At 43.2% G+C, this 16493-nt stretch overlaps 1 protein-coding gene across 8 annotated transcripts in view; it reads left to right on the top strand.

The window, feature by feature from the left end:
• The window catches only part of ARHGEF6 (Rac/Cdc42 guanine nucleotide exchange factor 6), a 94032-nt gene extending 78979 nt beyond the window's left edge, over window positions 1-15053 (top strand). For 3 of the 8 annotated variants that reach the window (XM_036919164.2, XM_036919170.2, XM_057496090.1), the window contains 10 exons: window positions 220-306; window positions 1100-1178; window positions 2182-2327; window positions 3362-3487; window positions 5076-5096; window positions 6263-6356; window positions 7542-7631; window positions 9910-10009; window positions 11413-11467; window positions 12634-15053. In XM_036919164.2, the coding sequence (XP_036775059.1) occupies window positions 220-306; window positions 1100-1178; window positions 2182-2327; window positions 3362-3487; window positions 5076-5096; window positions 6263-6356; window positions 7542-7631; window positions 9910-10009; window positions 11413-11467; window positions 12634-12774 (939 nt within the window). In that variant the 3' untranslated portion in view covers window positions 12775-15053. The remainder of the gene's footprint in view (window positions 1-219; window positions 307-1099; window positions 1179-2181; window positions 2328-3361; window positions 3488-5075; window positions 5097-6262; window positions 6357-7541; window positions 7632-9909; window positions 10010-11412; window positions 11468-12633) is intronic. The other 5 variants (XM_036919165.2, XM_036919166.2, XM_036919163.2 and 2 more) reach the window with 5 other exon arrangements.
• The last annotated feature ends 1440 nt before the right edge of the window (window positions 15054-16493 follow it).

Raw genomic sequence — 16493 nt, 5'->3', positions numbered from 1 at the left:
GTTATTCTGTATAGGAAGGAGAGAGAGAAACTGTTTACATCTATTTCAAAGTGAAACTCAAGTAAGTTTGTGCTTTTAACTTAGGTATCTTTTTTTTTAAATCACTGCATATGTTTCATCGCCTTATTTAAGATCTGTGTTACAAAACAGCGGTTCCAGAAATTTTTAGCCAACAACATGTCCAACTTCTATTCTCTAACATTTTTCATTCCACTTCAGGAAAAAGAGGAGCGGTACTTCATGTTGTTTTCCAATGTCTTGATAATGTTATCCGCAAGTCCTCGGATGAGTGGCTTTATCTATCAGGTTGGTTGATGTCATATAAAACAAATTGCAGGACCTCTAATGAAAGTAGGTTTCCATCCAGATGCAGTATTTCCACTACGGCGTTAAAAGCTCCAGCCAGAAAAGGCAGAATGTTCTGACCCTTCCTCGTAATTTAACAGCTTATAAGAGCAGATGTTCCTTAGATCAAAACCTTTGTATTACGATAATGAGTTTACCCTGAATAGCCACCGCTCTGGTTATGAGCTAGGTCATGAACGTGTAAATAGAATTCTAAGTCTGCAACTTGATAAACCAGTCCCAGCATTTTAAAGGCCCAGTTCATGTCATTGTTGCTGAGAAAATATACAGCTGGGGCTGACTCCAATGACTGTCTTATTACAGTTTCATCCCATGATTTGGGTTCCTGAGATGCAAATCCTTAATGAAACTTCCTCCAGACTGCTCCCCAAATATGGGGTATTATGTTACTGCTCCCTATTATATCTTGGCCTAGCAATTACTAATTTTCATAAAACTCGACTCTTTACTTTGTTTACTGAGTCTCTTGAAAATGTGTTAGAAAAGTAAACTGTTTGTAAATCCTGACCATATGGTTTAGGGTGTGTTAGTAAAACACAACCCACATTTTCCCTACATTGCTTTGTTGTCTGATTAAAATTTAAAGCAGAGACATATATTATCTATGGACAGACCAGAGAAATGTGTCCAGCCATAAGTCAGCAGTGATTCCGGAGAGGGTCAGAAAATGTAATAGAAACACACAGAGACACGCATAACCACAGAATTAATGGGAATGTTCTTTTTCTGGTAGGGAAAAATACCAATAGCAGGAATGGCAGTGACGAGATTAGATGAAATTGAAGGGAATGACTACACATTTGAAATCACAGGTAGGTCATTTTCTCTTTTTGATGTAGCTACTTCAAATCCTTTTTGGAATGAAGTGGGGTTTAAATAGGTAAGTGCTATTATTTTCTATTATAGAGTCCATAAGAAAGTTTTACATGGGCATGGCAGCATATATTCCATTTCCTGGGATAATTAAGGGGCAGCAATAGAACAGAGAAGTCTCTTGCTCATTCAAAAGCCTCAGCTTTGTCATTAGTTTCCATCTTCTCTTGCATAAGAACTTCTTGGGAGTACCAAGAAATAACAGAATGGGCTGATGTAAAGGCAATTTTCTCTCCCTTCTGTCATCCAGTCCTCGGTGAGAGGAGCCAAAGATGTGGACTTTTATCATCAATTTTATCATCAGCCTGTGAATTAGCAAGATTTGGTAGGGTTTCTAAAAACTGCTGAAGAACCATAAAACTTTCTTCACAAATTGAGCAAAATGCCAGGCTTTGGTAAATGCTCCCTGACATTTTGACCTGTGACTTTGGCCAGGCCTGTGTGATCTACACGTTAATGGTTGCACTTCTTGCACGGATATGGAACAATGCCTCCAGGCCTTAGCCCCTTCCTTCCTAATAGGGAGTCCAAGATTTGGTGTTGACCTAAAGACTGCAACCAGTCGCAGTCGGATCTTGTTTCTACTTTGAATTTGGGTGAAGCAATACAATACACACGTTTTAGTCTTAGAACTAGGGGGACTCTGCTTAAATATTTCCATTTTGAGTTGCTTTAGAGTCAAGTTTTACACAACTCCTAAAATTCTGTCAGTAGTAGAAATCAAGGACAGCTTTATAAGTCAGATATGAATATGTATTTCTTAACCTAATTATCACAGCTTAGCTGTTCCTGGTGAAAGTTTCAACAGGGTCATCCCATAGGTATGAAAACTCCTGAAAATAGAGACCCAAGTCCTAGTTGCCTGAAGTGTGTTTATGAATGAGGCAAGCTCAAGGTTCGCTATGCCTTTTGTTTCCAAACGCTCATAATTGGGCGACGCAGGTAACGTAGCAGAGAGACTCGTGGTCCACTGCACTACCAGCCAGGACTTCCAGGAATGGCTGGAGCAGCTGTCCAGGCTGATCAGAGGGCCTGCGTCTTCCAGTTCATTATCCAAAACGTCATCGTCCTCTTGCAGCGCTCATTCCGTAAGGAGTCCATTTGTTCTTTCCGGGGGTCACTGAGTTGCATCACATCCTGCCTGCTGAGGACTTATAAGAAGTAGTGAGCATGCCCTTAGTCTTTGGGTAGTCTGTATTTGTAGGTTTTGAAGTACAGTTAGACCTCACTAATTCTGATTTCTTGTTGGGAAGGGAGGCCCATCCAAATTTTTAAAAGTTTTACCTAGAGGTGTATGGCTTTGTTTGACAGGATTATTTGCTAGCAAAGTTTTTCTAACCCGAAGTCCTGCTCTAATGCAAAATGCAATTTACTTTAATTAGCAGCCATTATTCTCATGTTAATAATGTGCTAAATCAAAACAGTTTGCCTTCGTTAAGTACTTAAACATCTCCATGTAATTTCACTTGTGCTATCACATTCACCCAGTAACTTTCAAGGATAAACTTTTAGTTGCCTTCTTCCAAGTTATCCCAAATTTAGAATTCATAGAATTTGGATTGATGAGATTTTACTGTACTTGCTGAGTGAGAGCGAAGATATGCCATGTTGTCTCTTAACATTCAAACCCGTGATGCCAAAATTCCAGTTTTGAGCACTATGTGTTGTGGTGGGAAGAACCAGGGCTTTGGCATGAGATCTGGGGTCAAATCTTGACTTTGTCAATTGCTATCTAGTTCACTTTGCTAAGGTTTGTCTTAGGTTGTTCTGATGAAATCACCTATTTAAGCTCCTAGCAGAGTGCCAAACACGTGACTGAGGTCATTAAACGTTGACTGGTGCTCCACTTTCCTCCCTTATAGAGGAAAACAAATCTGACTTAAATGGAATTCTAGAAGAGGGACAGGATCATGGGATGTTGAGTCAGTTTTGTGCTGTTTCTTAAGAGACTGGAAATCTTGACTGGAAAGTGCCAGTTCTCAAACTGGAGGCTTTTGTCTGCCCATCTTTCTCTTTCTATGGCTGGCTTTGCTGAGCCAATGAAGCTGTTGTTCCCTCACTGTGTGGCACAAGGTCGGGTTCAGATGGCAGACTGCCAACATCTCATCAGACATTTTCCCAGTCTTTTAGCTCTACTGGACAGCCCCGAGGACCCTTGGAGCCTCCTCAGATTGTAAAACCGTGGAGTTTAAGTTGTCTACGGCCTGCACCTCCACTTAGACCATCAGCAGCTCTAGGTTATAAAGAGGTAATTTTGCTACATACGGTATATAATGCTACTGACAAGCTTATTTTGTAGCTTATTACAAATAGTTCTGTGGGAATGTGCTAGAATTTATGATAGATGATACATGCCAGTCAGTCTTGAGTTGCTAGACTCAGTGATTTTTTGTATTTCCTAATCTTCCATTTCCCCATTGCCCATCTACAAATATTTATTGACTCTCGACGGGGTTCATGTACACTGCTTGAGTTTCCTCGGGCTCCTCCTGAAGGGCCTCTGGTTTACCTTCATAGCAATATGATGGTTCTATCTAGTGGTATTGATGTGCACACATCTCAGACAACGGCCACTTCATTAGAGTTGAATTTCCAACCAGGCACACCCAGTTCTACATTTTGCATTTTTCTGGTCTATTAAATCGAATCAGTAAAGTCTTACCAGGCTAAGCCATGAGTCTAAACTCTGAAAGTCTCAACTATTTATTTGCTGCAGCTGGAAAGGGAAAAGAATTTAATAAAAGGAATGTCTTTTAAAAAGAGGATTCTAAATGACAACCTTAGAGGACAGTTGCTATTTGGGTAGTGTGTGGGCAATTCAAGGTTTTTTTCCTCTCAAAGTTGCAGTCAGGAAATGGCCATCACTAGCTTCTGTAACACTGTGGAGTGTTACCTTTTCCATCCAAACAGTGTTTTGTTTTGTTTTGTTTTTGCTCCTAACCTGTTTCTCATCGTTTCAGCTTTCAGAAAAGATCCTCATTCGTTAGTAACAGTTCTTTAAATAGGTCTTACTGAGTGAAGATTTCAGTTTGTGACAGTTGCGAGATGCATCTTAGAATCATGGTGCAAAAGGGAGCCTATATTTGTATATCAAACGTGTGTTTTGATGAGTGACACAGCCTTACCTCAGTTTAGAGTTTGTTTTCATTTAAAACACCACACTGTTTTGATTAATTGTTGCCTCCAATTCTTCGTGCAGTAAAAATAGAACAATATTTGGCCACTGGAGGATTTTTTGATCCTTTCAACCTGACATGACAGGAGCAATAATCCTTTAGCTGAATCTTTATTTTGTATGTTTATTCAGAATTTGTTCTGGAAATGGTCCCACAGGTTTACTCTGGAAATTGACCCATGATACCTGCAATCATCCCATTTTCTTATTTGATTACCTGAGCCAGGTGTGCCACTTCATAGTTATCTAGGTCCCCTTTTTAATGATGGATATTTTGTAATTGTCAGGTACTAAATTCAAATTAAGGTGAGCTTTGAAGGGTAAAGTTGACTTAATCCTTCTCAGAACTAATCCATTAAAACCAAGGCATGATCACTTTGTTTCTGCTGGGAGAAGAGTTATTAATATGTTCTTACTGTGTAGTGTGTATTTCAGTTATTTTCAGCATTTGTTATTCTGCACAGAACTGTGTTCCTTGGACTTTTGCATGATGATATTGCATCTGAAACTAATGTGGGAAACATGATGATATTCTCTCTGTGTAATTTATGGTAACACTAACATTTCAAATGTTGTTTTAGAATTATTGATAAATGGATTTGGTCATTATAACCATCGGCCTCTCACGCTCATCTTCTCTTTCTTTACATATTCACTTTAGAGGATGTCTTATATCTTAAAGGTAAGGGTAGAACAAGATCTTTGGCTTACAGTGAAATCATAATGCTGTGCTGTAACCTTTGATGAATGAAGCCCTCCTTTATGCTTGTTTTGTCCCTTGTTATAATTGGTGGCTAAATATGAAGATGCAATTCTGACATGTAAGTACTTGTTTTGCAAAGCAGGCTCTTGTGGAAAACATGAAAATGTCACCTTATAATGCCTTAAAAAAATACCTGTGCTCCTATTTTTCTTACTGCTGTTTTCCCTGTTAGTTTTGTCACATGTCTCTGTCCAAGTGGAGGAAATTAAAATCTTTGTTTCATATATTTTTAAGGCATTAATTATTCTCCATGCATCACATATATATAGTGCATGGGAGATTGGAATAAAAGATAATAGCTAGGGTTTTGGTCTAAGTGTAAGGCTCTACTCTGTTTATGTGATTACTGATAACACTTTTTTAGAGCTGCCATTTATTCATATGGCAAAAGCAAATTCAATTAATTCATTACTAAAATTAAAGTAATTTTAAAAATGGCTTTTTGTATGTATATTTAAGCATGGCTATAGGTACGTTACCCCTAACCCCAAATTATTTATCAGGAATCCTTCCTATGGCTCTTCTCTCTGACTGTGGGGAAATTACTTAATCTCTCTCCCTTAATTTTCCCGTGGGTTAAATGGAAATGAATAGTCTTTGTGTGACTGTTGCTATGGAAAGTTTATTTAAATCGTTTAGAAGCTCTTTGAAAGGCAGTACATGCTGCATTAGTAGTGACAATTGTTATTTAATTCCCTTAAACTGTATCAGTGGGGAGTATAAACCAAGTTAGGAACATGGTTATTTCTCTAGGATTGCCGTCCATTACTTTCTCTGCAAATGGTGCCCTGAGGGCATTTGGCCTTTTGGGAAATCTGCCACATCTTCAGAAGGCACACTCCATTCTTATTCCCATGCCTATGGCAATTGAGAGGATAATGTCATTGACTGTTTTATGTAACCTTTTAGAGCTGATTGGAGCCATTTTTACCATGTATAGTATTAAATTCTGATGCACTACTGAGACTGTCAAAATAAGAGAGAGCCATCCTATTTAATTTCATTTGCTCTTTTTAACCTGTTTTTTTCATGTGTGTGTGTAAGGGGAAGAATTTTAATTCATAAAGAAACCTCTATCCTTACAGGAGTCTAGTAAAAGCCCCAAAACGATGAAGAAGTTTCTTCATAAGAGAAAGACTGAAAGAAAGCCATCAGAGGAGGAATATGTGATTCGGAAAAGTATGTGTTTTGTACTTTTTGAAAGTTGGTTGTGCATGAACTAAGAAGAATTTTTTTTTTATTTTGGTATCATTAATCTACAATTACAGAAAGAACATTATGTTTACTAGGTTCCCCCCTTCACCAAGTCCCCCCAGAAGAATTTTTTGAAAGCAGATGATTAGAACAATTTGTTCTTGGCATAACATGTTACCTAATCAAAAACGCATGGCAAGGTTTGGTCACCTCTAAGATTTTTGGATAAGCTGACCCTTGGTGCACTTCATGTTATCTTAGGCAGACACCATCTGTATGATTTTTGTGTTGAATATTTTGCCCCACCTGGTTTAGAACCACTAAAGGGACCCATTTGCTATGGACATATTTTTTTGCTCTTAGTTTCTGATGCCTGAGATATTTTCCTCTACGGAGATATGCCAAATAGACCTGCAGGCTAGAATCCTAGAAGTTTCATTCTCAGTTAGCCCAGGAATCAGCCAGCTGACATGTAGAAACATGGTTTGCTTTAGAGACTGACTGCACAGTCGCTCAGCCAACCAATATGCACATATTTCCCTCTCCGCCTGGGAACAAGGTATCTTGGGACACACATGAAGGAGTAAGTGATGCATCACAAAGGGGTGACAGAACTGTGTGCATCCGTTGAAAATACAGTCTGGATAAATCTTTGCTTGACTCTCGATTCTGGATCCCCCCATGCCCAGCCCACACCTGGGTGTGCAAGGCAGCTAATGTTAACACGGTTCTGCCATACATTCATTTCAAGAATGAGTTGGAGTGGGAGGAGGGAGAATCAGTGACTCTGCTGGCTGGTTGGAAAAATGGGTGGGGCTAATGGGGAAGGCTTCCTAGAGAAGGTGAGCCTTGACACGTGAAGGAGAGGCAGGATGTGGTGTGTTGGTGGGGGCTAGCACCCAGCCCAGTGCTCTAGCTATGGCCTCGAAGAGATGACTGGCAGGACTCGCCTGTCTGGAGCTCTGGGCGGGCCTCTGGGGCAGGCCACTCTTGGTGCTGAATCACTGACGCTGACCCCCGAGCTCCTTGCAGTGCTGTCCCTCTTGCTCCATTCAGGTTAGACCGCTTCTTCTCATGCCTTTCTGATGTATCCCTGGTTGGAGAAGCCAGCCCTCAGCGACGAAATGGCATATAGCTCTATGAAAAGTCATTATTAATTCAATTTGGCAGGTACTGTAGCCCTGGAAGAGGATGCTCAGATTCTTAAAGTGATCGAAGCCTATTGTACCAGCGCAAATTTTCAACAAGGCCATGGTTCAAGTAGGTTCCTCCAAACCACTTTCTCTAATGAATAATGTTTCCTTTTCACTGCTCACTGCTTCTTAGAAAAAGAGAAGAGCAACCCAGATGGGTTGCAGGGTGTGTAAAGCAGGTGACTTGGGGCTGAGGAGCAGGACTGCATCCTCCAGATAAGGTGGTTTTAGCTACTAGGCAGCTTGTTTACCCGCTGTTTCTTTTCACCCAGAGAGAAAGAGAGATACAAGAGTAAAAAAGTTGGAGGTGATAGAAATGAAAAAAATTTTTTTGAGTCATTCTCCTTTGAAGTACACACATACCTTCATCAACACTAGTCAGGAATTAAAGAGCCCAGAGAGCTCCTGTGCCTGTGAACTGATGCTGATCTCTTTTTATAGGCAGATTTGGAAAGGAAGTCAGAATACTATCTTTGATCAGCTGCATATTTAAGCAAACAGTGCTTCACCAAAAACCAAGTTTCAAAGTTTCTCTGAAAATCTTGAAATGTAGCTGCTCAGCAGGGACTGTTTGGAATGCGTATGATTTATTAGGGAACCATTAGGTGAGGTATTTCCCTGAACAACTTGCAGGCTACAAACTGAAAGCAGGGCCATGTTTTCTGATTTATCCTTGAGCTTTTTGAAAAGCTTTGTCTTTTGTCGCCCATTATGAGACATTCAGGGTACCCTGTGTGAGGTTTTGGCTTCTGCCTAAGAAATGAGTTCTCTGTAATGCTCCATTTTGCATGGCCACTGACCAGTCTCTTGCAGGTGGGAAGGGATTCCTTACGGGGACTGCCTTGACATATGCTTTCAAAGTCATGTGTCTCCAAGGCTGTTGTGAGGAAAATTAGATGTGAAAGTTAACACATCCGACCGAAGACGGGACTGTCACACACACCTCCCGCTTCACAGACAAAACCTGGCTGTGGCTTTGGGCATGCCCACCTCTGCTAACAAGTTCCAAGGAACCGGAAAAGGGAAGTGAGAATAGCTTTTATCATGAAAACTAGGAAAGAGAAGGGAATGGGGAGACACCAGAAGAAGCGGCCCTCATACAAAATCTGACCTCCTGCCCCGCTGCTCCTCCCGCCCTTCACATCCGTAGTAGATGTGCCTTGGAGGTGTGGCATGCGTTTGGGCCTCATGAGCCCCGTTTTCTCCCTTGCCCCTGAGCCTGCCTTTCACATGTGGAAAGTGCCTAGCTCAGTGCTTGGCATGCTGTGGACCTTTTAGCAGCATGGTGACCCTCTAGGCCTCTCCATCCAGAAATCCTGAGAGCGTTTCCTGCTGCATTCAGTCAGTTGGTCAGCCAGTCAGTCTGCTCTCCACTTACTAAGCATCTATGAAGTGTGAGGCCCTGTGGAAGCAGAGATGCATCCATCTCGGGAAACAGGAGGTGACCCAGTGAAGACAGTGGGTGTGCACAACTGGGAGGAATTGGGCTTAGAAGAGAGTGGCTCAGGGAGGCTGAAGATGAAGGGCTCAAGCTCTGAGAGGAAGGATCCAGAAGTGAGGGGGACGTGGGAGGGGCAGGACTGCCATTGCTCAGGTCCCTTATGTGTTCTGTCACCTCTTCCATCACCGAGATGGAGACAGTCTGAGCTGAGAGTGGTGTGGACACCTGCACGTTTGCTGCTGATGTGATCGTCTCCCAGCCCCTTCACCAAAACGTTCTTAACTGAGCCTGCCTTACCCGGCAGGCTGTGCGGAGGACAGGGGAGTGAAGGATACCCTCAGGCCCTTGAAGCACATTGTGTGCCAGTGCAGTGCTGTTCCCTACGAGATTTTTAAAAATCTTTTTGTTTACTGAAGCATAGTTGATATACAATATTATATTAGTTTCAAGTACACAACATAGTGATTCAACAGTTATCTACATTATTAAATGCTCGCCTCACCTCGTGTAGTTACAGTCTATTTTACTACAGTTACACAGCGCCGATGGTGTGGTGGGCCTTCCCTGGAGACGTGCAGGGGCACGTGATCACTGGCCGGCTCTTCGCTCTGGAGGAGGCCAGACAGGAAAGGGTGGGGTCCTGGCTGAAGACAAGTATTACAATGACCCTTTGCCACTATTTTTCTGAATACAGAATGCCCCCACCCCTGATTGAATCAGTATACATTTGGCCATTTGGAATTTGTCATGTCGGAAGTGTTGGGTGACTGCTCTTTGGGTGCAGGGCAGCAACATGCTATCAGCAAAGACCCCTGGATAACAATAGTAGGAAGTAACTAACACCTATAACTAGTTGTCACTAGTAACTCTCCACTCTCCTCCCCCTGGCAATCCTTGTTTGAAGGTACTCGCAAAGATTCAGTCCCACAGGTCTTACTCCCCGAGGAAGAGAAACTCATCATTGAAGAGACCAGAAGCAATGGCCAGACCATCATTGAAGAAAAGTAAGCAGAGTGGGCTACCCCTTTTCTCATTTGTCTGGGGGCTGGAAAGAAGGTTCTGGCAGGGCAGTGTGGCTCTTGCAAAGCCTTCACTGAAGGGCAGCTGCTTCTCGTCTGTGAGTGTGGCCCTCTTTGCTGGTCATGCAGTTGGTAGCCTTGGGAGAGCTGCCCCCCAACAAAGGGAAGACAGAAGGAGAGGCACTGGGGGCAGAATACTCCATGTGGTGGCTCCCCCGGGCCAGCTCCCCATACAGAATGGCGCTGCTGGGTGTGCAGGAATATCACTCTAGAGGGGGAGAGGCAACACTTGGGAAGGCCACAGCACTAGTGTCCCTACCCACAGGGGTGCCTCTACATGTGTTGAGTCAGGCACTGGGCTTTCACATACTTGACTTCATTTAAAATCCCCTAGCAATGCAGTGAGATAAGCATTACTTTCACCACTTTGATAGATGAGGAAACTGAGGTTCAGGGAAATTATGTCCCTGGCCTACCTTTGCACAATAATGAGGGTGACCTAATGGGGGGAAATCAGGTTAAGTACCTTACAGTTCATAAAACAACCTCAAACTGGCCAAATAATTCATTTGTTTGAACTTGAGTCATTTCCGAAGTCAAGTCTAAGTTTGCATAGGACAACATATCTCAAAGTCCATGTATTCTTTGACTTTGAAACACATTGACTTGGCATCCTCAAGGTATCTTTCTATCTGGTGTATGAGGTGATGTGGCAAAAGGAAAGGTAAAGCACTTGCACTCAGTAGAAGAACAGCCTGTCTTCAATTCCAAAAGCTGCCACTCAATTGGCTGTCGGTAAATGATGGTGGTTATATAATTATTACTATTACAGCCATATTAATCCCCACAACAATTTTGTGAGGTTTTCAGGGAAGGTGGTGTAGCCCCATTTTGTATGGGAGGCAAATAGGACCCAGAGAGGGTGAGAAGGAAACTGGTTCCTCAAGGTTAGAGGACTGGTAAGTGGCAGGATCAGAATCATGTAGGATCGTGTAGGGTCAGGTAGGTGAATAGGGCGATGGCATAGCACAGACGGTGTAGGACAGGTAGGGCCTTGTGCCACCTCTTACTAAATGTTAGGCGATGTTCAATCCTGCCCCAGAGAGAGAAGCCAAAACCTTATGAAGAGCCTTAGTCTCCGTTTTCATACTCACCCAAGCTGGGAAGCGAGCAGCAAAGGAGGCAGCGTTTGACCGAGCCTGTGTGGTGGTGGCTGTTAACCCCAGGAAACGAGGAGCCCAAGGACCAGTCATAGCAGTTCTCTCTCCTGATCAGCTAGAAAGTCCACTACTTCTCAGGATCTGTATTTCTCTAAAGCTGCTTTTATTGTTAAGTGTTGCCTAACAACACTTCAGTCCAGCTATTAATCTCTGACCTTTATGTTCTAGGAGCCTTGTCGATACTGTTTACGCCTTGAAGGATGAGGTCAAAGAACTGAAACAGGTAATGAAATAAACAAGTCGTTGCTCAGATCGTAACAGGACCCCTCCGTCTTCCTCGCCACATGCTGGCAGATGCTCTCAGCAAAGGGCCACGAACAAGGTGGGGAGGTGGGGAGTTTTGTTTTCCTTGTGTCATCAAGGTGGGTTTTGCTGATTTTACCATCTGGCCTTGGGTTTAAATTTCTGAGGCTTGCTTATACACCTCTTTAGTGGCTTACTGTAGGGTCCCAAACTTAGTTACAAGTTGCACGTTCTCTGACGTTTATAAACAGAATTTAAAAGATAAGTCATTTGTGAGCATGTGAGTGTTAAAAAGAAGCATAAACCACAGTTTGTGGGCTCCTCTGCAGACGTGATCTGGTACTCCATGATGCACGCTCTTCCTCATATTTGATGACTGACTTGTACCTGGTGACAGGGTAAAGGATGGATTGGAGGGGGAGAGAGACCAGAGACTGAAAGATGACTTAGGAGGTTATTACAAACCTCAAAGTGAGACATGAAGGAGCTCTGAACTAAGGCAGTGCCATTAGGGCTTTGGAGGAGGAGAACGAATGTGAAGGTGGGTCCATCACAGAGTTTGAGCTTGTGGATAATGTTGCCGTGATACTGTGGTTAAGAAGGCCAGGGATTGAAGAGGAAGCTTCTCACCTGGGTGTCTAGTTTGGTATGTTGGTGCCCTTCATGGAGATTAGGAATCACAGGAGGAAGAGAAGCTGGGGGTGACAGGGAGGTGGTAAGTCCACTTTGGGACACACGAGTTTGAGGCACTTGTAACATATCTAGGTGGAACTACCCAACTGGCAATGGGAACCGTTACACCTAGTGCTCGTGGATGAGATGGCGTCAAGCACCAGAGCAATTTGGGAGGCCCCTTAAGAGATACTTGAGTTGAAAGAGAAAAATTACTAACTGAAAGGAGTGTTGAACTACCACAGGGCCAGGGCCAGAGCCCAGGAGAATGCTTGGCTTTCAAGGAAGAAGAATGGAAGGGTTGGTCAGAGAGAGGAAGGACAGTCGGGAGGCTGCCATGTCTTAGAAGCTGAGGCAGTGGAGTTTGAGGAAGGAAAGTGTAGTCAGTGGTGAAGGCTGCCAAGGGCATGAGCAGGAGGAGCCCTGGGAAGGGGCCACTTGGTTTGGTAATCAACAAGTCTTTTCCCTTCACAGGAGAATAAAAGAATGAAGCAGTGCCTGGAAGAAGAATTGAAATCAAGAAGGGACCTAGAAAAGCTGGTCCGGAGGCTGTTGAAGCAAACTGATGAGTGTATTCGGGCCGAGTCCAGTGGCAAGACCCCCATTCTTTCATAACCATCACTGTGCAGCTGGGCAGAGCGTGCCTTTGGGGCATCTTGAAATGTCCAGCCAAACAATTTGAGTCAGTTTGCTCCCTTCTTTGGTTTTTATTTTTGGTCTGTGTCAGTCTCTCTCTCTCTTTCTCTTTCTCTCAATTTGTTTGCTTGAGTGTTTGCTGTTGGTTATTGGTTGGTTGTGTATTTTTTTTCAACAGGGATGAAAGCAAGAGGTGGTGGTAGAAATCTCTCCAGAGTCTCTTCAGTTCAGTAAGAAAAGGAAAGCTAATATAGCCAAAGGACTTAAGTAGTCTTCAGATGGCCTTCCATTCACAGTGCCTCTTTAGCAGCCATTACCGCTGGGTCACTCCTGTTGGGCTGGCTGCTACCCCAGAGGAGCTGGCCATGGCTTTAGTGAATGTGAACTTGACTTTTCCCCCAATGCTTTCCTGTACTTACCTAATTTACTGAAGGCAAATTGAGCTCTGACTAGAGTAGGTGAAAGACTAATACATTTAGTCTTTCACCAGACCCAGTGACCCGGCTTCCCTTTCCCAGCCCAATATGTGCCACCCCCTCAAGCATGCTTTCTTTCTTTTTTTTAATACTGCCCTATATTGTCTATAAGACCAAGAAAAATTAGTGCCCGTATTCCTTTTATGTTGGTTTACATTTTAACTCTGTGGGGCAGAAGCTCTGGTCATCCGTGCCAACACCCAGTCCATTAGCAAATTGCACTGGACAGTCCTGCCCTTTAGCAGCAGAGCTGACCATCTCTTCCCAATGCATGACAGGTTTTTCCCCTAGCCTTCTGCCTCTTGTATAAGTTTTATATTTCCCCAGTGCTTTTAGCCAGCATACCAAACACTGTGTAAAGTAGTATGTGTGTGCTTTGCCTACTTTTTTAAAAACACAGACTGTGAGCAGTTACTTTATCTACATTGTCTATTCTAATGATGACTTCTCATGCTTCAAAACAATCTGCATTGAGGAGATATTGTGCCCTAGTAGACAGCTTTAATTCAGTTTATTGGTCTCCTGTATATGCTGTGAGAAGCTGAAATGTTCATCCGCCTCTTTGTGTAGGACTCCAAGCATTATTTGCAGAAATGTGCCGTTGGTCCAGTTTGTATATCTGGAAAGAAAGGGCCCCTCTAATAGCTGTGTGCTAGTTACTAGTGAGGCTGATAATTTGAAACTGGTTTACTCAAGTTGCTCATTGAAGCAAACCATTGCTTTTGTAAATGTCTCAGAAATTAGAACTGTGATAAACCAAGTTTAGAAGAGGGTCAGAGAAGGACAGCACACGTCCCAATTTTGCACAATTGAAAGTCAGCCCGAGGTGTGAGGACAGAGCCATGCAACCCACCCTCTCTGTCCCAAACACAAGTGCAGCTTGACTGGGTGGGGAAGATCACTGGAGAGAGAGGCAAAGGGCCAAGGGGCTCATCAGCATTGTCTTTCAGGTACATTTGATGGATGCCTACAAATATGGGTTTTGCAAGTGTTGGTTAGAAACCAAACTTGAAGCTTGAAACCCCCAGGTTGCTAAGCCCTTTTTTTTTTCTAGTACGGGGGTCTCAAGTTCCCATAGCTATACGGTACAGGGCTGTTGACTGCATGTTGCACAGCAGAAATTACACCATCCACAGGAAATGGACTATTCCTGCCATCCACCATCAGCCAACCACACACAGCTGGCTTTGGAAGCTGAAGAGTAAAGATTTCTGGGAATGGCTGTTGTTGTGTTTTTAAGCACAGCAGTTTAGATATGCAATCCTTAACCTCAAAATTAAAAACAACCCAGACGTTAACATCTGCCCTGTCTGTGGTTAGTCAATGGCTTGCAATAAATGAGCAAACTATATCCATAGGAAACATTTTTGTGATTATAAAATACTTACTTGATAAGGTATAGGATTGCTTCAAATACTGAAAGGTCTTTATTTTAAAGTGACATGTACATACGCGTGTTTTGGGGACTTGGCCCTTCTGACGAGAAGCCCTGAGTACCCTCGGGTAATGATGCTTGTGCAGACTGGTGTCCGTGGTTACCCACTAAACAATAATATAAAGGAAATGAAGCCATGTTAATCTGAGAGCAGGGTCTCTGTAGCTGAGCTGTTTACAATGGGTTCCTGTTCCCTTGGAGCTAAACTGCTGCCTGAGAGGCCTCTCAGGCCCTCTTCTGTTACGCCCCTTCTTACACAAGCTCAAATTTTCTAACTTGTTTTTATTTTGAAGACTTTTGAAAAGGACATTTTCAATAAATAAAAATAACAGTGCTTTATAAAATCAGTCCACTGTTTCTTTTGTGAGCTGATGTGCTGCGAGGTTTCTCAGGTAGTCAGCTCCTTATCCTGTTTCCCTCGTTAGGTGTCCACTGTCATCAGGCCCCCTCGGCATCTTCCACCTTTTACACTCAGGGCACATGACGGTGGATGCCCACTTTATAGTGGTGATCCATGCCTGTAGGCAGAACCTTCCTTAATTTCTCCACTCCTCTCCTGGCCCCCACCTACAAACTCTTCTTACCATTTTCCTTCGAGTTTTAGAGAACAAGTTATCCATTTGCCTGTTCAACCTTATCCCTTGATCTTCAGTCTTGTTTCCATCCCCCTTATATTTTGTAAGATTTAGTCAGTGATATCCTGTATTTTGACCACAGTTTGGAATGCTGGTATCAATGGTCAGGATGAAAATATTTGCTCCACCTCAAGATACATACACTGGATATTATCTGTTGCTAGTGAGCATCTATTCCTACCCCTCTTTTGTTTCCCCTGGAGAAAGCTACAAAAGCACATATCCCAGACTCCCTTGCAGCTAGGGTTGTGGATACAGTGTGGGTTCTGATACATTTTCAGTTCTTCCAATGAGATACCTTTGTACCATGTTTGGAAGGCTTAAGTTAGGCAGAGGCTATCTTTCTGGGGCTTGGTGGCTGGCAGGCCAGTCCCAGGGTATGTCTGTGGCTTCTGTCCTGTACACTCTAGTGTATCTACTCGCAGCTTTGTGGGAGACAGACTGTAGCGGCAGCAGTGGGGGTAGCAGCCTTTCCATTTGAGATGTGTTTCATACTTGGAAGCAAGAGATAGAACATTGCACCTCCCAGGTGCTGGGTCCTATACTGCATGTTTTACATGGCTAAGCTCATCGAACCCTCACAACAACCCTGTGAGGTACTCACTATTGTCTCCATCTTACAAATGAACAGAGGCACAGATGTTGAAGAAGAAGCTGGGGTTTGAAACCCTGGTCTGTCTGCCTCTTCAATCCACACTCTTTGTACCACATTTCCTCCTCTGCACTTGGCACCTGCTAAGTAACTTTCTTGTAAAATGACTAATGAGCTCTTAACTGACAAATCTGATGAACACTTTTCAATATCCATCTTGACCTCTCTGCAGTATTTGACTGTTGCCTCCTTGATAAATCTCTTCTTCCTTGGCTTTCATGTTCACAGCTTTCCCAGTATTCATTGACCCTTTCTGACTAGCCCTCAGTCTCCTTCGCTGGGTCTGCCTGCTTTGCCTGTCCTTTGAATGTTGCTGATCCTTGACACTCTTTTTCTCTTCTCTTCCTTTCTATTGCCTCTTCCTGGACAACCGTGTCTACTCATATGACTTTATTTATCAAAATGCAGATGACTCCCACATTCATATTTTTCCATCTTGACCTTTCTCCTGAGCTCCAGACCCATGGATACAGCTGCCTTCTGGACATCTCAGCTTGGAT

Source organism: Manis pentadactyla, chromosome X (assembly GCF_030020395.1).
Source record: "Manis pentadactyla isolate mManPen7 chromosome X, mManPen7.hap1, whole genome shotgun sequence".
Taxonomy (NCBI): domain Eukaryota; kingdom Metazoa; phylum Chordata; class Mammalia; order Pholidota; family Manidae; genus Manis; species Manis pentadactyla.
The sequence above is the reverse complement of the archived record's forward strand: the minus strand, read 5'-3'. Positions and strand labels throughout refer to the sequence as shown.